Source organism: Cavia porcellus, unplaced genomic scaffold (assembly GCF_034190915.1).
Source record: "Cavia porcellus strain 051 isolate PalLab524CR breed Dunkin Hartley unplaced genomic scaffold, mCavPor4.1 scaffold_3, whole genome shotgun sequence".
Classification (NCBI taxonomy): Eukaryota; Metazoa; Chordata; class Mammalia; order Rodentia; family Caviidae; genus Cavia; species Cavia porcellus.
In genome coordinates this window covers 71434152-71458676 of record NW_026947486.1, presented here as the reverse complement: position 1 = coordinate 71458676, position 24525 = coordinate 71434152, and the positions used below count along the sequence as shown (strand labels likewise).

Sequence of the window (24525 nt, the reverse complement as noted above, 5' to 3'; positions counted from 1 at the left end):
GTACAGCTCAAATAGTTTTCAGGTTAAGAAAGCCAGAATCTTTGTTCAGCTGCACTGACTGAACACTTAGTGAAGTTACCTGGCTAAGAGCAGTGGCAGCAGCAGCGGCGGCAGCAGTGCTCCTGAGATAACTCAGGTGAGTAGAGAGGGAATTCATAAACTTAGGAGTTTTCTTTGCTAGATAACAGCATCTACGAGAGGTGAAGGAACTTGAACTTTACAGTCAATCAAACTTTGTGACTATAATTTTATAGCTTGTCTGTATCAGATGTGTGCATATTAACAGCAACTTGGAAACTCCAAAAATAAAGGAATTTTTGGTTGGTTGTTTTGAGTGTGTAGGGGACACTTGTGGTTATCTGGCAATAAGATTGGGGAGGATATGTTGTCAATTATGTGTGTGTGTGTGTGTGTGTGTGTGTGTGTGTGTGTGTGTATGCCTTTTAGTAAATACTTGGTAAATGGGGACAGACTTGGGACAAGGGTGTGAGGGGAGAAAACCAGATGATCATCAGGGCTTCATTTTAGCTTCAGCTGATCCACAGCTATTAGCAAATTACTAAAATGCAGGCAAAGTCTTGGAGCCACACTGTATGCAAAAGGCCTGGCAGTGGGCTGTGCAGACTGCACTGCTGCACAGGAGGGAGTGGCAGCCCAGGCTGTTTTAATTTCTTGTCTGCACAGCCCCAGGGGCCCTTCTGCCCTTGTGACAGGTTGATCTTGGCTATTGCACTGTCAGATTCTGGAGTTGTTTTGTTTTCTTCGTATTTTAGCTTTGGTTTAAAGTTTGATTTGAAATTGACCCCCCTATACACTGTTCTGGGGACTTCCTGGACTAGTTGACTGGAGCAACAGGAAAAAGAATGGCTGCAAATTGCAATTTAAACAATTGGTCCAGAAGATTTAGAACTCTAAGTCTGGTTAAAAGTACATAGGAAAAATTGACAAATTCTGCTCTCCTGACAGTCACTTCTGGCTTTAGGTTAAAGCATTCTGATTTGTATTAATGTTTTATTGAAATTCAGTTAATGCTTTATTTACTAATCTCTGTTGTGAAAATAGGCACACTTCACAGTCTGTATGAATAAATAAAAACATTCTTTGGGGGTTGCTAATTAACTCTTGCATTTCTCTGGCAGTTTGTGTGTGTGTGTGTGTGTGTGTGTGTGTGTGTGTGTATTCATGTGCACATATGTGTGTGTTTGAATACTTTGAATTTGAATAACATTCTTTATTAGTCATTTGAGTCCCTAGCAGTCCAGGGAAAACCCTAAACACTTATGTGGTCAGTAATAGGTTAAAAAGCAGGCTTTTCATATCCTTGGGAGTTTTCAGTTCCTAAATTAAGAGCAGAAATAGCCCCTTTGTGACCCAAAACAGTGTTTCTTTGATTAGCCTTGATTTGAAATCATCTCACCTTCTGACAGCTAGCAATTAAAAAACAAAACCCCTAAGTACATTCTTGCAAGAAAAGTACAGTGAAAATTTTCAAAATCAAGGTCTTTTTTGAAGTTTAGGGTTTGCTTGTTTTCTTCCACCACCACTTTTTTTTTTTTAAGAAATCATGGTGAAAAGAGTCGGTAAGTCCCAGTTTTGGTGCTGACCCTGTCGCTATATAATCTTGGGCAAGTTCCTTCACCTTACATGAAAAGATAACAGTTATATTAAACGGTTTCCTGAAAGTTGTTCCAACAACATTCTATAAAACTCAGAATTATATTTGCAAAGACCGTAAAACTTAGACTTATAGGATAGGCTTATTCAGTCAAGAGAGTAAATTGGTCAAAAAAGAGAGGTAGAATAGGGAGTAGAGAATGGCACAGGGGCCATTTTATATTGGTCTTTTAAATGTCACTGTGTGTCTTAGTTTAAGCATGTGATCAATTATCCTCAGTTTCTACTAAGGGCAGAAAAGGGATATACTTTTTTAAAAATGAGTTTTTGCACCAGGTTAGCTTTATTCTTAACAGTAACATAGCATACTCGCATGTCACTTCATGAAATCTCCCTAATAACACCCTGAAGTGGGCAAGGCAGCCATCACACTTCCCTTATGCTTATGGTGAAACTGAGAGGTAGAGATGTTATGTACACTAAACAGTGGCACTCTTGACTACCTGTGCTCATTTAATGGTTTTTAAATTGCTTTTTTAGTTTTTGCTTTTCGTTTTTCAACAATGGAGCTAAAAGAAATTGTGTGCTCCTTTTTTCACTTTATTTCTTTGAATGGAGTCTTCTTTGGGCAAAGTAGGTGGATCTATATAAGCCAGTGGGCTGGATCAGAGGACATTTGTTGTCCCTTTCAGATCCCTGATTATCTAGCCATCAGTTTGAATTTGAACAGCCTCATCTAATTCCCTAGTAGATGCATGTCCATAGATGTAAGCTATGATTTTGCCTGCGTAGCTATACAAAGCACTGTTCTCTGTGTAGCACATACTGTTTTTACTACTTCCTGCCCAAGTCCCATTTCTCTCACCACAGCTCCTACTTTGAGGATAAAAGATACTGAATATGTCTAAATAAGGCCTAATTCATGCCAGTGCAGTGTTGGGGCTCCTACACTTAATTTGTATGCAAAGTATTAGTTGGATTTACCTCTGATTCTTGTCTAATACACATAACAAGGATGAAAGCCACTGGGGAAAAGGAAAAACTCGCCAGGAAGGCATGTTCTCTCCACTTCTCTGTCTTAAGTGGCTTCAGTCTCTCTCCCACTTACTCAAATCTAAAGTGATTTGTAAACCACTGACCTCATCTCCAATATCAGATTTTTTTAGAGCAAATTTTCCTTTCCACTCTAAAGTTGACCTCCAGCTAAATAACCAAGTACTTTTGCTCCAAGAATTTGCCTGGCTCCCCAATCCCTTCAATGCTAGTGAGAAGCAAACATTCCTTCTCTCAGCTGCAGTTTTGTATTCCACGTGGCAGCCTTGCTCAAATTCTCCTGGTAATTCCTGAATCTCCACCCTCTGGGTCAGCCCCTATCCTTGCATTGGTATCCTTGCATGATATTCCTTATATATTTTTCTTTAGGCAGTGGATCCAAATTCAAGTAAGGCTGCCTAAGAATATGACTTCAGTGATAAACCCCACACTCTGCCTCAGCTAGCCACATACACCACTACCCTTCAAGCCACAGGGTCCCTCTTCACAAATGTCTCCGTTTTCCTTGTTATCCAGAGACTCTCTGGATTATACTCAAAGTCCTAACTTGTATTTTGTTTGGTAACTTTCCTAATATGTGGTCTTTAACTTAAGGACTCTCCCTTCCTTGTCACCAGTAGGGGCAATGAGTCAGTAAAGGAGTATTGCCTTCCAACAACATTCCTCTTCTTCAATAGAAAAGTTGTTTATCTCTTGTAAATTTCTCCATTTTCAGAAATTTTCTGATGGTTAGTGATGGAACCCTGGATATAATTGTTCAGATTCTCCAGGCTCATCGAATCCTGAAAATAAAGAACCTTTTCAATATCCACCATGATGATAAATTCTAGGCAAAATGCCTCAAAACAGGGCATCATGTTTGCTTTGGAGGACTTCTCATTCAAACTAATAAATCGTTTCTTTAAAAAAAAATTGGAGGGACCAAAAGAAGTAATGTGGTGTGATGCAAAGCTGCACACCCAATCTGGAAATACACAGACAGGGATTTGAGTCAGCCCAGCCATTTTCTAGCTGCTGTTTCTCTGGCTGCCGTTTCTGCAGGTACAAAATGAAAGGCGTGGATACATCTATAAAATATGGCTGCTATGAAGAGAATATGAACTAAAATGTAAAATGCACATTTCAGTAGTAAACTGCAATACAATCCCTGATTTTCTACTTAACTCATTTATCTATTCAACAAATATTCCCTGAACAATATAGCTGTATGCTCAACTCTCTGCCAGACTATGAGACGATGTCACTGTATATCTTGCATTCATGGAGCCCTGTCTGCCTATTCAAAGCTGCTTTTACCTGTCCATCTTACTCAGTAAAACCACAAATTTACCTGATGTGAAAATTAAGGTATAAGGAGACCAAAGTCATAGAGTAAATGGGACACAGTTCTCCTGTTACTTAGTAGGAAATAGGCATCATTTTACTATGCAAGTCCAGAAGAATGTGGGTCTGCAGTTGTACTCTGATGATAGTTCAGACGTATAGTCTGCTATTCCTTATTTACTGAGTGTTCCCCAAATATCAACACCCTTATGTAAAAAGGTAGTCTATCAAGGTTTGACCCATCCACACCAGTTGTGTATTTTGCTTTTGAATGAATCAACTGGGATCATATTGGTTTTTAAAATCAACCCTATTTTTCAGTTGATATGCTTCTGCATATATATGTATATATATATACACACACACACACCCTCTTTATAATAGAAAAAACCCTTTTCAGGCATTTGCCTGCCTCACTCTTTGACTGAGTAGCAAGGGAGAGTTACAAGAGCAAACAGCTTTCCCAAGACCAGGAAATTCCCATTTACACAGGGACTAGGAATTTCTGACAAACTAAATGTCCTAATTGCCTCAGACTATCCTGCATTTACAGTCCCCAGACTCTGGCAATTCAGCAAACCTTCTAGGGAAAGCAAGAGGCATGGTGGTATTTGCTCCTAAATTGAAGCACATGTGAAAATTGGTGGCCATTTATAAGTCTTCAAAGAAGAGACTGAAAATTCAGGTTGGCTCTGATGCTGCTTAACTGAAACTTATTACTGAGACTACCCATGTCTTCAAATACAATGAAATATACTAATATTTAAAACACATGAGCATACTTAAATCTGATTAACCTAAAGCACTTCGGTATTTTGCAGTGTCCCCACAGTCCTCAATTTGAAAAACCATTGCCAGTAAATAAGTCTATGGAAAAATTGTGGTTTTGTTCAGCTTCTTATTCCCTGGATCCAGAGAAAGGCTATAAGGCTTTGTTGTGTATACATATTGTACGCACAATTGCTGAAATGTTGCAAACATTTACAATAACACTTTTATGATTTTCAAATGATGAGATTTCTTTCCCCATGAGGAACTTCAATGTGATCCCAAGAGATATGAAAGGAACTAGTAGAGAGGTTTAACTAATATACTTTTTATAAAATATTAACTGTCTCGTAGATAGTGCACATATTTTTACAAGTGCTAATGGAGAGAGCTTGGATTTTTTTTTTACTTATTTGTTTTGGTAAATTTTGTCTATTTTTTTTAACACTAAATCTTAGTTGAGTTTTTTTCAACCCTCTTGTGCTCATATAATATAGGCAGTCTTAAAATATATTTTTGAAATCATTGACATCATGAAAATTTTATAATTCTCTTATTGTTGAATTCCAGGAGAGGATCATTAAAATCATTACATATATATCTTTGTGAATCAAATAAGTGCATTGAAAACTCTATTATAACCCCCAAACTATTTAAATTAAATTTACCTTTCAAATTCTCTTCTTATAAACCAGTTTTTAAGTGAATTTGAATGACAGCCTCTGTTTAGCCATGTGAACTTTTTTATTTATTTTTTTTTAAGAAAAAAAAATCAACAATATATCCCAATACGATATGAATCTATAAACTATAGTCCACTAAATTAGTGTAATTGAATTTTGAGGTCTGCCTGCAAATGATTGTGCATTAGACCTTTAAGAGTAAAAGCCATATAATCTTTCTTTCCTTGTCTTTGGAGGCCAAATGCTTAAGCTCTGATCCTTCCATTAGTGTTTTTGGCCAGTTGTAAAATATGCAAATGACTTTAAGTGATGAAAGTATGTAAGTGTGTAAAAGAACTTTTAGAAATGAAAGGGGCTGCTTGTTTCTTTCCTTGTGCACAAATTGTGTGACTCTTAATTATTGGTAATATAATAACTATTTTTTCTTTATCTTCAAGTTTAAAATTGTACTCTGTCTTGAAATATTCCTGGCTAATATAAATGGAAGATTGTCCTTTAAATTATGAGTCATGCTTCACTAGCAATCTTTATATCTTTGTCTGTTTTCCCAAATGAGACTGCTAAGATGCATATTACCCTGTTTGGCAGAAAAAGAAACTGAAGGCTGAAGTGTTGAGGTGCCTTTCGCAAGGCTCCATATTAATTTGTTGTACAGCTTTTCCTTGAAAGACGCCATTGAACTGGCTGCATTTTGGGTAATTTCACATGATCCTCCGAAGACATTAACAAATTTTCTCATTTTGGCATAGTTTGATAATATGGGTCCTCCTCTGAAGCTCTTCAAAAATCAGAAGTACCATGAACTGAAACAGGAGTGCATCAAAGATTGTAGACTTTTCTGTGACCCAACATTTCTGCCTGAGAATGACTCTCTTTTTTACAACAGACTGCTTCCTGGAAAAGTAGTATGGAAACGGCCCCAGGTAATTTCCTCACCACCCTCCCTTTCTGTCTCCTTGACCTTCTTCATCAAAAGTTTGCTTGACCTATTCTATTACATGGGATTATTGTATAGACCAATTTGGAAGTAAACTTTCTGTCTCTATCCATTTCTTTGTTCCCCTCTGTCTCTCTGTCTCTGTCTCTGTCATTCTCTCTTTCCCATTTTTATCCATTTCTTTTTCTAATTGTATTGAAATATAATTGACAAATAAAAGTTATACATATTTATCATCCAAAACATGATGTTTTGGTATATACATTGTGAAATGATCACTATCAAAGAAGTTTACATAACCATCAATTTGTATAGAAATAACTTCAAAATAGGCAGGTTCACGGTTTTGTGTTCTGGGCTTTAGCTTGAGGAGACCAATATTTCAGTAAAATTTTGTCAGACTGGTAATTTTTAAAAAGAGCAACAACAGAAAAGCCGATATACCATCCTTATTATATTTTGGAAGTTCATTTAAGTAACAATGGTAATTAAAAAGAGCCATACTCTTGTCTCTTTACTAAGTTACTAAGCAATTTAAAAGCAGTCTCAGATTAGTGAGAAGAAAATAAAAGTGAGCATAAACGAACTTACAGGAAGAAGATGCATTCTGCATAGGAGGAAGGAAGTCTTCTTTGTTGTTTGCTGTTTGCTCTTAGGATATCATTACCTGTATCACCCCACAGTTGGCCAGATGGCCTCTGCATAGATCTACAACTTTTTACCCCTTATGAATAGTAATCATTAATAGCTGTTACAGTCCTCTGTAGAACATGTATGTTGCGCCTCAAAGCAAGTCATGGAACACCTTTCACAAGCACTACGTAAGTGGGAACTCAGTGTATAATAAGATATAATGATGGAGTCTGGAAAATAAATAGCAATCTTGCTATATTCAAAGGGCACACCTGGATAGAAGAATATTCTGTACGGACTTTTATGCAATGTGGGTGACCAGGTGGGTGGGCCATAGGGGCTTGTAATGAAATGCAATTTCGTGAGCTTTCACACAATTCTAAAGACATTCTACAGTATTTAATGAGATATATCTCTATGCCTTATAACAGAACCATCTCAGTCAGTATCTCAATGCTTACCTTCTTTAACAAGCCATGTACTACTAAAGATTGAACCTTCGGGTACTTGACCATGAAGGTACATTCCCAGCCCTTTTTATTTTTATTTTGAGACAGAGTCCTAAGTTACACAGCCTGCCTGTGAATGTGTGATTCTCCTGTTCCAGTCTTTGAGTAGTTGGGATTACAGGTGTGCTCTACAGCAATTATCATGTTTTATTTATTTACCCTTCCACAAGGAGTTCCAAGAACTATTTCAGTTTTTGCTGGTTACCACCAGATGGTGCCAAGATACATTGATTACACTAAGTGTCTTGTTTTCTATGAAAATGGAAGGACATATGTTAGTGTTCCTTCACAAAGAATGATAGACACTGAAATTGTGAGACTGGGGACTGAGATTCAACTCAGAGGTAGAGTGCATGCTTAGCATGAGCAAAGCCCTGAGTTCAATCCCTACAAAATAAATAAGTGAACAAATAAGGAAAATGAAAAACAAAGCGTGAGACCAGAAGTTCTTTCCACCAGTTCTGTGTCCCCAGTTGTTGACATTTTTGCAGATTACTTTGCTGGCCTGCAATAAAAATCTGAGGAACATTGGCAGAATTCATTAGCCACTATTTGGGTATGCACAGAATAAGACTTTGTTCCTCTAAAAAATACACTGAGAAAATTGAGATATTTTGTCTAGGGAGCTATTCTTAGGAGTGGATGGTCATAGTGAGGGGTGTCACTGTGTTGTGATGCTTGGATATGAAAGAAAGGACACCAAGATGGCAGAAATAGCTCAAAAGGAAGCAGAAAATCGAGAGAGGTAGGTTTACTGGCAACTGTCTTTGTAGAATAGGGTGGACTTGAACATATTTGTAGGCTGAAGGCCAGGCAGTAAAGAGAAGTTTGAGGAAAATATTGAAGAGAGGACGACGGACGTAATGAGGTCCTGGAGGAGGTACGAGAAGATCTGATGAAGCAGCAAAACTGCGAGTCATTGTGAAGCCATTCCCCAGATGTGGGCCGAGCAGAAAGTGTTAGGCATACCCTAACCCCCTTTCTTAGCTCTGTTCCTTGTCCTTTACCTTTATTATCAAAATTCTGTAGATTTAAACCTAGATGAATTAGCAGGAATAGAAGAAACTTAATAAGAAAAACAGTAATCCATTTTTCCTCGGAGTTAAGCAATACCCATTCGTGGGTGAGGCAAGGAAGGGAGGAGGAGGAAAGGGCTAGGAAAAGGAAGTGACATTAATGGCAAGGCTACTGTGGGTCACATACTTCCTGTGCTTGGAGTTTTCTATATCTTTTTTGTCCTTTGTTTATTTTTATGCTACATTATTTCATTTCATCCTATTAACACAGCCTAGCAAGGTAGGTAGGTGAAAATTATTTTAATGTGACTCTACATTCTTGGTTTAAAAGTAGCAGGAGATATGTCCATTTTATTGTTGAGGAGTTGGAGTCTCTGAGAGAAGGTAAAAATGTGCTCAGGTTCAGACCACTTAGAAGCTAAAATTTGAATTTAGATTTGACTCCAAAACCCATGTGAGTTTTCCTTGTCTTATGTTGTCATGCAAGAGAAATCAAGTTACTTGTGTCTCAGTGTTTCTGTGTCTGTCTTTGTCTCGGTCTCGATCTCTGTCTCTCTCTCTCTCTCTCTGTCTCTGTCTCTCTCTCTCTCTCTCTCTCTCTCTCTCTCTCTCTCTCTCTCTCTCTCAACAAAAATAGGTGGCTACATTCTGCCTTACTCTGTTAATGTTGTACTTTTCTTCATTAATCCATACTCTCCTTTTGGCGAGCACTGTGTGAGCTCAGTCTTATTAAGCCCACAGAAGGAGTCATTTCTTCATTAATCCATACTCTCCTTTTGGCGAGCACTGTGTGAGCTCAGTCTTATTAAGCCCACAGAAGGAGTCATTTGAGAAATGTTTACTGCACACCTGCTGTATGGTAGCCCCTGTGCAAATTACAGATGTGCCCTGTAGTGAAGCCTACCTATTCTATTTGGAAAAATGGGTATTGAGCTATCAAAGAGTTAAATAATAATTGAATGTTGGATATATGGAATGCTATTTTATAACATTCAGACAGTAAATCATCTAGTGTTTTCACAGAAGGAGAGACTCTCATAGATTGGAATGCTTGGGGAAGGGGCCTCTCGTGGAAAAGGAGGAGAAAAAACAAATTCTGGACCACTGTCTGAGCCTTTTCCAAAACTGCAAAATCCTTTCCAGTCAGAATGGAGGCCAAGCCTGTGGTCAAAAACCACGTCAAAGTTCTCTGGCTTCTCATCAGCAAAGCTAAGAGACAGTAGTGGGCCTCACTGAGTTGGCTCAGGAAGACTAAAAGGGTTGTTGCCTTTCCCTACCTCAGTGGAAGGTTGAGATCCTGGTTTTCAGGGGAGTTTACAGACATCTTGTCTCTTGGCATGCCACATAGACTCACACTCATTCAAGGCAAGTTTCTGAAGTTTACAAAACAGAGGGGCACAAGCAACCCAATATTTTTTGTCTCTTTCCTCCCGTGTAGAAAGCTGCAGCCTTTACATGCTTGACTATCCAGGAGCAGCACTGGGAGATGAGCAAACTTGACTCCAGGAAGTCTTCCCCCCCACACACATGCATTTTCACTGGGAAAGAGCAAGTTCCTGTGCTGTTCATGTGTGTCACTTCCTTACTCTATTATAAGGAGTCACTTTAGATTGACAGGGATATTGTAAGTGTTTTGCAGCTGTTTTGTGGCTAATCATCTGCCAATACCTGGAGAGGAAAATCTTTCTGCTCAGCTCTTCTAGTGCTCCAGTGGCCTCAGCTAGGGTTGTGGTTCTCAGGGTACACATGTATATTGCCCAAGATCATGTGCTTCTGGACTCTTCTATCCTTCTGGGGCCTTAATATATAAAGTCTTCATAAATTATAAGTACTGTTGTACTGAGTTAGCAATGTGATTGGAAGACAGAATATAGGCTTCTTAGGCTGAAATTTGCCGGCCAAATTCTCACAGGCAGTTTTTTTTCCTGCTTCTTCCAGACACTTTGGCTTTTTTCCCTGACTGCCTCGTATTGACCTACAATAGTGTCTTAGAATCAGACACATCTATTCCCTGATTAGAATGGAACAAGGCCTCATGGGAATGTTTACAGCCAGCTGTTGGCAGGGGTGGGGAGAAGGGGCACCTGCATAAGATCTTCTGTCAAGTCTCTTGGTCAAGTTTTGAATTAGCCTCTTACCATTGCCCTTGTTCACTTTTCCTTTGAGGAACATCCTCCTGAGGGCAATTTCACTACATTATCTGGGGGAAAATGATGAGATTCTGGATTAAAAAGTAGTAGTAAGAATATGTTGATGACTGGAACCATTAGAAGCAGAATATATAGTAAATATATTGGAAATATATAGTAAACATATTGGAAATATTTAGTAAATGAGGCATTGATAAAGGAAGAAACACTTTTGTTTTTGTGTTAATAGGAATTTTCATCTCTCAGTTGAATGGAAAACTTTAGTATAGTAGTTAGGACTTTGACTATTCATGAATTTCTTTTTCTCCCCCAGATGCCATACCCTTCCACTGAGGTAGTCCTAAATGTTTTCTAATGTTTACAGAATCCAAGAAAGTTTAATAGGCCCATATTTTTTCTGTATCTTATTTATTTTAAAATTTACATTTAAAACTTTTTAACTTAAGGTACAATAAACCACAAAATTTACCAGTTTTAAGTATATTGTGAAATTATTTTTTGTAAGTTTACAAGCATTACTACAACTTGGTTTTAGACTATTTGCATTACCCCAAAGGAATCTTCATGCACATTTTTCAGTGATTAAAAATAATTATATAGTAACTGTTGGAAGTGGAAGTTGGACTTAAGATCTTATTTTCAGGATCCATATTGCATTTTCCTTACAGGGATTAGGAAGACAATATTTCACTGATGACAAAATATTCAAGCAGAAATTAAAATTTCAGTAGTTGAAAAGGACACCTTAAGACACTGATGCAACATTGGTCCCTGAGCTCATGTACAACTATAAACATTCCATTTGGAGATGTATACATTTTCTTGGGATAAGATAATGAATACTTGGACCAGTTTACACTACCCTCAGTTTTCAAATGGTAGTTCTGTGCAAATTAGCCCCTAAGCTCCTGGAACTACTTAGACTTTAGATTTAGTTATAATGTACCTGATACAGGGCTGACCTTACCCTTTATTCCCTATTACTGCTAGGTTGTGTATAGTGCTTCTAAAAGTGTCTTCAGACTTTAGGATGCTGATTTTCTGGATAGAGTTTCATTTTATTGTTGTTCCTGAGGTTTGCCCTGGACCTTGATAGTTAATTGTCAGCAACTTTCACCTGTATAAAACACTGGTGAAGATCTGAATGTGGTTGATGCAAAGCGAACTACATAGACGGACCTGTTTAGGACTGCCCTTTCCCACAGAGGTTTCTGGGACACGGTAAAGAAAATTGAGAGGTCTTTCAATGGCTAACTAGGAGAACATATTTCTTAGAGGAATTGCTTTGCTTACAGAAGGTTTTGACTCAAGTCTGTAGGTATGTGGAGACTGTTCCAGTTTTATTCATGCTGTTCAGCCTCTAGTTGTGTGTGTTTTTTCCTAAGAAATTATTTTGCCTTGAAAAACAGAGCAGTTCACGGATCACTTCGACTCTGCTAAAACAGCTGGGAGCCATTAGGGGCTCAGTATTCCCCCGCCCACACACACTTCCAAGCCACACAAATGTGGATATGTGAGCTGTGACCTCTCCATCAGCCTCACTCTACTACTCCAGCGCAGCTCAGGCTGAAATGTCCCATCTGTACTGTATGTCTCAGCTTTGAGTTGCAAAAAAAATTCTCCAACCTTCTTTCCTTAATAGGAGAATATCTGGGGTATCCAAAACTAGAGGAAAATTCAATTAAACCCTCTTCAGTATTTTCCAATTATCATCAAAATGTCCATGAACTGTTAGATTTGTGTTGATTCATTACCCTTACGATTTCTAAATCTTTGGTTGCTTTACAGTCTTTTAATACCTTACTTTCTTAAAGAGGTAGAAGATATGGCTTAATAAAGATTTGATCCTTATGTTTCATATCATGGTGCTTACATGTCCAAGGTCAATTCATATTCGGTGGATTAAATTAAGGAAATCAATGCCTATTAGTGATATTTAGCTTGTGAACCAGAAGTTAAGGACATCTTCCAAAAAAATAGAGTGCTAAGAAAAGGGGCCTATGACAGAGATGGACAACTGAAAGAAGCAGTAGCACCTTTGTCCCTGGGCAGTGACACAATATTACCATTTATGTGGGGCCATTGATAAGCCAAAATGCAAAGAGACGACCTGGCTAATTTCTTGCGATTCAGTTATGAATCTAACAGTTACGAAGAATCAACAAGTTTAGCCCTAAATATCCTATTAACTAGGTATATAACCAGATGGCAAGTTACTGCTCTTCTCTGAACCTATGATTTGCTCTGTAAAACAGGTTGACGAAATAGTCTCTAAATTTCTTTTGGTGTTGACATCTCATGACTCTTATTATGTTTTAAAATTCATTGTCAAGTAGATATGATGTATAAAGTGTGTTACGGAAAAAAAAACAGGAAATAAAAGAGAATCATCAATAAGGGCTTTTGGGCTCAAATTTACATTTTACCATGCCTGCATAGAGCTGTATATAAATATACAATGAACACATCATTCTTAATTTTGGTTCTCCTATAAAGAGAATAATCATTAAGTCTTTCAGTTTGCACTCTGTTTATATCTTTCTCTTTTTAAAATTCATGTGACCTTTTATATATTAAGTAGAAGTTGGCATGTCAAAAGTATTGGCCAGGCCTGGAACCCTGGTGTGAAATGAACCTAGTAGAAGTAACTTGTATAGAACTAACTTGTAGAAGAGCCTTGTACTTAACAAACAATGGTAACTACATAAAACCAGAAAATAATTTACCTTACTAAACTAAAACCACAATTTTCACATATTAATGTTTACTGTATTGTTATTTTCATGGTAGAAAACTATGGTATATATCATGTAGATTGAAGAAATCACTGTATAACTTTACATCTTGCTCCAAGAAAGCGCAACTTCTGACCTACAGTAAAAAACTATGCTTAATTTAATTTCAGAAAAAAACAAAGACACAAAGAGAAGACAAAGAACATCAGGGTCTAACTGATCCAACATACCTGTTCTATGCTCAGTAAGTGAAATTTTAAAAAAGCCAGGCAGTTTATAATCCATAAAAAAGTACCTTAAAAGATAGTCGTGATGAGACATCAGACATGCATCTTAAACAAAAATAGACCAGAAATTTCAAAGCTGACAGCACATCTAACCATCTCCTTTTGGCCAAGGTTTGTCTAATTAATCTTCAGTTTGAACTTGTCCCTGCCCAGAATGCTTTTTTTTCTTTCCAGAGTTATTTTGGCTTTAAGAATATATGGAACGTTTCATTCCGTAGACCAGACCATTCATCAAGGAGAATTATGTTCATTAAAACACAGTTGAGGACTAGAAAAATATAGCTGTCTCTATTTAATAATTTTAAAAGGGTATATGTCTAGATTTTCTTTCCATTTAAGACTAGGATTTATTTCTGCTGGGTAAGCAGAATGTCAACGTACTGGGCCAAGGGCCTCCTCCACAAAACTATCTCAATCTATCAAGACTTTATTTGTATTTCCTGCCTTTAAAAACTGCAAGTGCTCATGCTCTGAGTCACACAATTATATTTTCAATTATATGGTGTCATGCATGCTGCTATGCCTTTGCCCACACCTGTCTGTTATGCTTTTGCCTTGTGACCTTTATCACCACTGTGATATTTATTATATAACCAGGCATACTTTGGTGATCCTTCCTCTATTGGTGTTGATTATACATGAAAACAGTTCTACTGCACCGTCACATTTTGTTGTAATTATATTATTTGAGTTTCACCTCTCCTACTCACAGTAAGAATGGTACTGCTAGTCATATATTGAGATAAAGACATATAGACACACACTTCAAACAGATACTGCCCTCTTGCCTGCCCAGGTCCTTCTGGAAGATACAGTATGGGAAAAGTGTTGAAATGCTCCTAGGCACGGTCTGTTAACACTTGCTATTAATGTTGCAGTCATCTCTATCCATCCAAAGCTCTTAGAAAGTCTACTTGCCACTGAAACTGCTGTTGCCTTTGCTTTGTGTTAGAAAGGAGCTTGTACAATGTCTTCTCACTCATTTTCCTAAACATAAATGCTAATATTCACTTCCAACTGATTTGTTTTCACTTAAATTCAGTTACCTCTCCAAGCACAGGTGCTTCCGAAAACTAGTAAAGTCCTCTGACAAAATAAGATCAGAATGAAATGTGCTACTCTCTAGTTCTCATCTTTCAATGTTCACTACTGTGGTAAAAATTCTTCCAAACCCAAATGATAAGGGCTCTTTCACCAACGTATGTATCATTGCAACATCTCCTTCCACTTCTCTAGCTATTTCCACACATGATCCTTTTCTGTAGCTAGATGTCTACTGTTTTCTGTTTTTCCTTATAATCCCATCAACCTTCCCTTTATCATGTCCAAAAAATCCTAGCCAATTTTCAACCCAAATCCCATTTCCTCTATGAAGTCTGTCCTGCTTTGCTCAGTACACAGCAACTCATTGGAAGCTCTTCCCAGACTCTTACATAACCAATGCTTGTGTCCGTAGGACATCTGCGATGACCCCCATCTGATTGTAGGCAGCATCAGCAACCACCAGCTGATCCAGGGAAGACTGGGGCACAAGTCGATGCTTCCTGCCTTTTCCTGTTTGGCTGTTCAGGAGTCTCACTGGACAAAGGTATCATCCCTTCTGCAGGACCTCATTCATCTTCCAACTTCTTGTATTCTTTAATAACTTTGAGAAAAATGAGCTCATAAATTTCTTAGGCTGTTATATTTTTCTGAAGTTACAGGTATTAACTATTTCATTATAAAAAATTTCACAGCCAAGTAAGTTTTACAACCAACAGCCATATACCCACACAGATTGTATTAACATTTTACTATAATTTCTTTGCAGGTGTATCAATTGATCATTTACTGCCTTTTGTATTGTTTTAACTCAGAATTTCATTCTGTGTACCTAGTGAAGTGTAAAACCAGTAAGGAACCAGAAAGTGACTAACACATACATGCATAACAGAAAAAGTAAAACTGATGGAAATAGGTCCTCGAAAAAGTTCCGATAAATTGTTAATAGCACAAAAATTCCTTGAAAGTTAGGTAGAATTTAAGATAACAATGTGCTAACATGATTTGGGAGAGTTTTAGAATATTAATATCAATTAGTACACAAAAAAGAATTTCTTCAATGTAATTTATTCATAGTGTGAATAAAATCTGTATTCTATAAGGCCTACACAAAATTTCTAGAATAAATAACTTTAAAACACTACATTGGGCCTTGTATTTTCATTGGTTTTACCTTTTTAAATGCCTTGTTTAGGTATTTAGGGATGCAATCATGAATATATTTGTACAGTTCTTTTCTCATCATCTAGTTCATAGATTATCTGTGAGAAATATTCAACCCCTGACTGGCTGTTAGAGCCATCCTGTGTATAATCAGGACAGGTATGGTGATATCATCCTCATCAAAAATGAACTAGGCAAGCAGAAGTTGTAGGCAAAAACTTAGGACTTTTCAATCTAGAACCTGGTTTGGTGTATTTGGTGTCCTCCCTTTTGCTATTTAGTTTTACTAGGAGTTAATTGTAATCTCAATATCTGAATATGGTCTATTGAATAACATGTGATTGAATGTTTTTACCTGTTCAGACAATTCCCAACCATAAGGAACAGGAATGGGATCCTCGAAAACCAGATAAATATGCTGGAATATTTCGCTTTCGTTTCTGGCATTTTGGAGAATGGATCGAGGTGGTGATTGATGACTTGCTACCCACCATCAATGGAGATCTGGTCTTCTCCTTCTCCACTTCCATGAATGAGTTTTGGAATGCTCTACTGGAAAAAGCCTATGCAAAGTAAGGGGGGATTGACTAGTCTGTGGTCAGGGTACATAAGGAAGGGAAAGCCACGTTTGTCCTTGGGAACTCATTCTTCCCCAATGCAAGTGCAGATGTAAAATTACATTGAATTCCAGTCAGATGTGAGGCATCGCTTTGAGCTTGGGCCTGCCCCTCAGAAATCCTACACAAAAGAGAAGTCACTCATTTTCACTTCTAGGCTTCTAATCTGCAGATTGTGTGTAGTCATCACCTCATTTTTTTCCTTGTCTAATTATCTGCTTATGGAACTATGCTTCTGCATGGACTATCTTTGACCATCATAGCACAAGCTTAGAAATCACTGACTATAATCTCAAAATATTTCTCTTTTCATATCTAGAGAAAGGACAGCTGGTAAAGCCAGGGCAAGGACTGTTTTACTTTTTGGAACATAATGTCCTTGGCCTGGAAAAGTAATTTTACAAAGATAACATTACATATTTCCCCTCAGGCTACTAGGCTGTTATGAGGCCCTAGATGGTTTGACCATCACTGATATCATTGTGGACTTCACGGGCACATTGGCTGAAACTGTTGACATGCAGAAGGGGAGATACACTGAGCTTGTTGAGGAGAAGTACAAGCTGTTTGGAGAACTGTACAAAACATTCACCAAAGGAGGTCTGATCTGCTGCTCCATTGAGGTTTGTATTAACCAAAAAACTACTCTGTGCCTGCTTCTGGCAGAAAAAAAAACCTGCAAAATTTAGTAGGGAACACTGCCCTTAACCTGGAGATCCATGAAAAGCCATTAGTGGAACTCTGGAAGTTAATATAGGCATTGCATGCTGGCAAGGAAACTGAGAAGCTTTAACTTTTTATCCATTTGAACCAGTCATTGCACTGGACGCCAGTGCAGCATCCAAGATGGTAAAAAGAGCCTCTAGTAAGTTATTCTTCTTGTCATAGCTCCTGTATGTTGAAATTATACAGTAGTTGGTTGTCCAAGGAATGAATCTACCCCACCAAATTTTACTACAATTCATATCAATGTAATGCAGTGGGTAGTTTGAATCTGAGTTGCTTAAGTGAGTTGTTATATTGTATTTTTTTAAAAATTTCCTCTCCTGCACTTGTTTCTGTGATGGGTTAGTTTTCAGGGTCAAATTTTTGTCTCTGTGGGAGAACTAGCTTAAACCCTGCTGGGATAAACCAATCAAGGGCGAAGGGTAGTTAGTCAGCAGTTTGGTCTCCTGCTTCCTGTACTCTTACGTATCTTTCTTTGTTCTTAGTCTCCCAGTCAGGAGGAGCAAGAAGTTGAAACTGACTGGGGCCTACTAAAGGGTCATACCTACACCATGACTGATATTCGCAAGATTCGTCTCGGAGAAAGACTTGTGGAAGTCTTCAGTGCTGAGAAGCTGTACATGGTTCGCCTGAGGAATCCCTTGGGAAGACAGGAATGGAGTGGCCCCTGGAATGAAATGTGAGTGGCATTCCACATTCACTGCTACATCTCCAAAGTTCTGTAGTTCTCCCAAACCCATCCCTTGAGACTGCTACTGGGCACTCAATGCTCAGTGACATCTGTGATCTCTTGTCAGGCATGGGGTCTGCAACAAAGTCAGAGGTAAGATAAAGCAGGCCTAATCCTCATGCATTCTGTTATTTTGGCAGCCTGTTTACCATAGAAAGTCAACAGTAAACATAGCAGCTTATCTATTCTTTATTTGCTTTTAGTTCTGAGGAGTGGCAGCAACTGACTTCAGCAGATCGCAAGAACCTGGGACTTGTTATGTGTGACGATGGAGAGTTTTGGTGAGAAGAGGTTTACTGCATTAAGGGAGTTGGGGGTCTTAGCAGGATATGTAAGAGATAAGTATAAAATAATGTCTTCATTTTTTTTCCTGTGTATTTCCATTCAGGATGAGCCTGGAAGACTTTTGCCGCAACTTTCATAAACTGAATGTCTGTCGCAATGTGAATAACCCTGTCTTTGGCCACAAGGAGCTGGAATCGGTTCTTGGATGCTGGACTGTGGATGATGATCCCCTAATGAACCGCTCTGGAGGCTGCTATAACAACCGTGATACTTTCTTGCAGAATCCTCAGGTTTGAGTCAAATGATTTTTGCTTTACTCATATGTAATCCAGCCAATAGGAATATAAACTTCTCCTTAATGCTCTCTGGAGTATTTCTTTACCATTAAGTCTTCCATTTGCAGATGTTTTATAATATTTATCAACTAGAATCCCTAAAGTTTGGCTCAAAGCAGTCAGTGCAGACTGTCTCTTGAGAGACATTCCTTAGCAACATTGTCAAATCCTTGTTCCCTTCTCTGGCTGTCTCTCTCCATCCACTGCAGGATTTTCTTCCATGAAATTTAGGCTGGATCATCCGAAATTGGCATGATAACTCAGTTCTTTGTTGGTCATTTTTCCTTAGTACATCTTCACTGTGCCTGAGGATGGGCACAAGGTTATCATGTCACTGCAACAGAAGGACCTGCGCACTTACCGCAGAATGAGAAGACCTGACAATTACATCATTGGTTTTGAGCTCTTCAAGGTAAGAATGGATATTTTGAGTAAAGAGAATGAAGAAAAACAGAGTGAAAATTAGGATGGTTTAGAGTAAATGGAATCATGCAGGATTCAGAAATAAAGAAGGCCAAAGAAGGAGGACCTTTCAATACAAAAACTGCAATTTGAGCAAAATGAAATATTTCATCGTTTTTCATTTCTAGGTGGAGATAAACCGCAAATTCCGCCTCCACCACCTCTACATCCAGGAGCGTGCTGGGACTTCCACCTATATTGATACGCGCACTGTGTTTCTGAGCAAGTATCTGAAGAAAGGCAATTACGTGCTTGTCCCTACCATGTTCCAACATGGCCGCACCAGCGAGTTTCTCCTGAGAATCTTCTCTGAAGTGCCTATTCAGCTCAGGTTCGGTATCCCTGTGAAGCCCTTCAATCTCCTGTTCTCTGCCTTGCCTCCTAACCCTTTGACTTTGACTCATCTCTCTCTCTCTCTCTCTCTCTCTCTCTCTCTCTCTCTATATATATATATATATATATATATATATATATATATATACATACATACATACACACACACACACACACACACACCACAGTGAACTCACCCTGTTCAAGTTAGACCTAATTAATTGAAATGATGATGGTTGGAATGTACTTCTCAAAGTGAGTATATAAGAAATCCTTAGAGTAGATCTGAGTTTTAGAGTTCTGAGCTGTCATTTAAGAGGAATAACCTACGTTTTTCACTTATATTTTATCTTCTATTCTCTGGCTGACTGCATCTTTTCTTAAACAGCTGGTATTCCTCAGCGCTTCTTTATTATGTACTCAGTGCTAGATCACTAAAATTACCTTTTTACCTGAACACTGCTTTCTGTCATTACCTGCCGGTCCTTTAAAAAACGGTGAAATGAAACCACACTGAAAAATATAAGCCATAATTGAGGAGGAATAGGCTCAGTCACCCAGAGTCTCATGCTTTTCAGCAATGATGTCTGCTTTGACAAACTCACCTCATCAAAGGATGCTCATCATCAGATGACACGTGATTTTGCTGTTCTAGGGAACTTACTCTGGACATGCCTAAGATGTCCTGCTGGAACCTGGCTCGTGGCTACCCAAAGGTAGTTACCCAGATCACAGTCCACAGTGCTGAGGGCCTGGAGAAGAAAACTGATAATGAAAGTAAGAACAGCAGGGCTTTCTCTAAAAGAACTTTCAGTTTCATATATTGCATGCATGGCTAGAAAAGATAAGAAATTAACCCTTTCTGTGGTACTTTTAGTCTAGAAAAGTCAAAATAGATGGCAACCATGAAAGAAGATGGGATGTAAACTTCTTTGGGCAAGATCTATACAATACTTAGTTTTATATTCCTATACGAAATATGGAAAAGGAAAGGAAAGAAGAAACAAAAAATGTTAACTTCTAGGTCATTCTAGTGCTTGGGGTCATGCTGAAAATTCCAAGTTTGACTTCAGGAAATAGTTTCTTGCCTACCCAGAAAAGGAACGTTAACCATTGTCTTTAAAAGTTGCCCCTTTATTTCAGCTGTAAACCCATATTTGATCATCAAGTGTGGAAAGGAGGAAGTTCGTTCACCTGTCCAGAAGAATACTGTACATGCCATTTTTGACACCCAGGCCATTTTCTACAGAAGGACCACTGACATTCCTATTATAGTCCAGGTAAGAACATAAACAGTGGGCCTTAGAAGGTTCATATACTCTGCCAGATACTAGATTATCTCATGTACCTCACATATGTTTAAGATGAAGAACAAGGGTTGTCCTGGGTTTTTGCTTTGTTTTATACTCAAAAATACTTTCCACCAAGTACAGACACTTGACTTGCTTATTCATCTCTAACCTACATCTCTTGCATTTACTTTATAATAGGCAGAAGCCCACAAGCTTGCAGGTGCATTTGTTAATACGTGTAGTGTAAAATTTCATGAGAGGAAAGAACACACCATTTCAGAAGATGTTGACGTTGCTAGTCAGGATGGACCACTGAAGTCTTACCATCGGATTCTAGATGCCTCTGGGAAAGGGTCCATCTCACAAAAGGTTGCTCTTCACTTCCTTGATTTGTCTCTACAGGTCTGGAACAGACAAAAATTTTGTGACCAGTTCTTGGGGCAGGTTACTCTGGATGCTGACCCCAGTGACTGCCGTGAACTGAAGTCCCTCTACCTGCGTAAAAAGGGTGGCCCAACTGCCAAAGTCAAACAAGGCCACATCAGCTTCAAGATTATTTCCAGCGATGACCTCACTGAGCTCTAAATCTCCAACTGCAGAGAATCCTGACAGAGTTTTCCATCCTTTTATTTTATGTCAGGTGCCAGGTCTTAACTAAGATTTATAGTTATTGAAAGAAAGAAATTCACAATAATTAACTTTTCCTCTTTCTGATAATTTCCCATACCTCCTGATCCAAGTAGCAACAGTAGCTACATAACCTATATACCTCCAACAGATGGGCAGGGGGAGATGACAGTCCTATCTGGAGATCATACACTTGTTGGCCAAGAAAAGATCTTCAGGGATTCCAGAGGTGAGATTCAGGCAGGACAATATTGAGAGGCTGGACACCTTACAGATACCTTTGCTGTTTTCAGTTGTCCAATATAGCTTTTCTGTAGTGAGAAAGGAGGAGGGATGGTCAAGGCCAAGCTGGTCTAGCCTGACATCCCAGCTCCTGACTGACACTACAGACTTTCCAGCAGCATTTCACCAGCAGTCAAAGCTGATTTTAAGGTTCCCACACTTACCATCACCACCACCTCCACCATCACCACCACCACCACAGCTATCCTCACCACCTCCGGAAAGGGTAGTCCTGCCCTCACTCAAGTCACTCCCCACAGTAAGTTTTACCTTCATGTTGAACAAGCTTCCTAGGTGCTTAATCAAGAGCTGGGGTTCAATGAGGCCTAGACAGTGAAAAGGGCCTGAGCTTGAGCTCAACAGAAGCCAGCTGTATGTCATAAGAGGGAAAAGTGCAAGAAGCTGCAGTGGGAGACAAAGCCTCAGTCCCCCACCATCCACACACACCTACACTCACACACGCGCATGTGGGAGCGCATGAACTACCATTCAGGCGGTCAGTGGGCAAAAGTGAGGATGAATTAAGTATCACACAGTCTGAAAAGGTGAGAAGATCCACCCAAGAATAGCACAGCCAGTTTGGGGCCCCTGACTGCAATGTGAAACCTCTTGCTGCTGCTAGGTTTACAAATAAGCCCCCTGTCCTGTGCCTCCTAATATAGGTACTGAAGGCCCCATGTGGGAGCTTGAGACTTAGGGTCTCAGCCCAGCCTCCTCAGGCTTTTCCCTCAATTGGGAAGTTTTGCTTCCTGGGGGTGTTTGTTTGCCCTCTTGTTTTTCAGTATTTCTACAAAGTTTTCTCTAGAGTCAGTCATTATAGAATGTTCCTCTCTCCATCTTCATCAATCAATATTCTACCCTTCCTTCAAGGCTCAGCATAAATGCCACCTCCTCCATGAAACCCTTCCTACTCCTATCCCAAAACCCCACCCCCAGCAATATTTCAATGCTTCAGTAATGACGCAAAAGAAACGTAGCTGTAGTACTTAGGCTAGTCTGGTATGCATTCATTTAAAAATATGTTTTGTAATTTTTTTTGATTTTCACTTCACTCATTTTCTACTATATTTTCTGGTCTGTGTAACTTCCACAGTGCCTTCACTAAATGCCTTAACATAAATCAAATCATAATAAAGTTCATATTCAATAAACTGACGAGTCTAGACTTCAATTGATGGCACAGGAGAGATGACAAAAATGACTATCTGTTGAGACATATATTAGAGTTATGGTAAGTCAAGGATTGGGGGAAGAACTTCATAAAACTTGAGACCAGGTAAAAGTCTGATGGATTCAGAGAAATTGGCTGCACTCTTATATAGAGTTTAGTCTCGGTGGTTGGATGGTTGGGAGAGTTGAGGGGGGCTGTCTTTCACTAGATGTTCAGGAACAGCTGGGTGACATGTGCAGTTATTCTACTTTGAATACCCTCTGGAATGGACTCTAAGTCAAAGCTATGATGGTCAGATTTTTCAGAAAACCCTAACTGCTCTCTCTCAACATTTCCTTGAGTTACTTGCTTACACACAATCTGTCATCTGCCCATTCTAGGGTAGGCTATGGAGGAAGCAACACTCATTGCTCCTCAGACCTCACTTCTTGACATGAAAGAATGCCTAGCCAAGGGAGGGAGCTCAGCAAAACATTTCTCAAACCCAGCTCCTGCTCTCTGCCCCTGCACCACTAGCCCAGTGTGTAATAGGAATTTACATATTGCATCTATTTGTTAGAAATGAAGTACCCCATACAGATAATGTAATCATTTTATATTGTCACCAGATGGCACTACGATATTGCAATGAGGCTCAAAGACATTGCTACCTTTTTTAAAGGATCACAATCTTTCCACAAATTACTAAAGGGTAAGAAAGGAACATATACTCTTTTATTTGCCACATATCCGACTCAATGTACAGTGCTTTATATGTATGATCTCATTTTAATGCCCATAGCAAACTTATAAAGTGCTGTCATTTTCCATAATTTTCAAAGATAATAAATTTGAGGAGGAGCTGAAATTACTTTCTCACAGTTTCTCACCCAGTAAGTGACATATTCAACACAATGTCTTTTTGACTCTTGAATCTGGATCTTTTCCACAAAAAAATGCCGTACCCCGGAAAGCAATGGAGGTTTCATCTACATTTTATTATCAGCTGTGTATCCACAGTTCTGTACCAAGAACTGTGCAAACAGAAACATCTGGTCATCACAGCTTTGACCTAGAGTCCATTCCACAAGTGTTTTCAAACACCACATGTTTTATCACAGAATCTTTACCTCTAACTTTTGCTTCATGTATATATATATATATATATATATATATATATATATATATATAACAAGTAGATTTGGTTTTCCTAAAAGAAATCCAATGCACTAACACATATCACATATGTCTTTGATACAACATGAATGAGCTCAAAATAATCACACCTAGTGAAAGAAGCTACGCGAAAAGGAGTACATGTTATTTTATTTCATTCATATAAAATCTAAAAAATGAAAAATCTTCTACACTGAGTACTATATATTGGTTTAGTCGGAGGAAGGAGGAGGGACAAAAACAAAAGGGTCTGCGGAATATTGATTATATTTATTTTTAGAACTATTTAGTTCTTGATTTTTGTGTTGGTTCCATAAGTATATGCATTTTTCTAAATTAAACACTTTTATTATAAATAAATGTTTAAAAGTTGAAGCCTGATAACCACTTTATATTCTCCTACTGATCTTTTGATGTTTACATAGGTACATCTAAAAATATTAAGAACTTTACCAGACAATGGTAAGATACTTGTTTGCAATAGTCATATATATTTTAAAGAACATAAGACGAGGAAAATAATCATTTATTTTGGTCAAATATTACTATTTGTATTTTTTTCTTCATTTCTGAAATTCAAAGATTCTCTCTGGTATT

The 24525-nt window shown here is 38.4% G+C and overlaps 1 protein-coding gene across 1 annotated transcript; it reads left to right on the top strand.

Annotated features, from left to right (window-relative positions):
- Positions 1-22753, top strand: Capn6 (calpain 6). Its single transcript, XM_003467570.4, has 13 exons — positions 1-136; positions 6191-6364; positions 15165-15296; positions 16277-16485; positions 16961-17153; positions 17742-17935; positions 18190-18267; positions 18375-18561; positions 18896-19018; positions 19197-19399; positions 20057-20178; positions 20545-20681; positions 21096-22753. Exons 2-13 carry the CDS (start codon positions 6200-6202, stop codon positions 21276-21278), a joined length of 1926 nt encoding a protein of 641 aa, XP_003467618.1. The 5' UTR covers positions 1-136; positions 6191-6199; the 3' UTR covers positions 21279-22753.
- Positions 22754-24525: the final 1772 nt, after the last annotated feature.

Coding starts and splice junctions, on each gene's coding strand:
- Capn6 (XM_003467570.4), top strand. CDS start 6,200: ATGGGTCCTCCTCTGAAGCTCTTCAAAAATCAGAAGTACCATGAACTG. Junction 15,297..16,276: donor AGGAGTCTCACTGGACAAAG/GTATCATCCCTT, acceptor TTACCTGTTCAG/ACAATTCCCAACCATAAGGA. Junction 20,682..21,095: donor ACATTCCTATTATAGTCCAG/GTAAGAACATAA, acceptor TTGTCTCTACAG/GTCTGGAACAGACAAAAATT.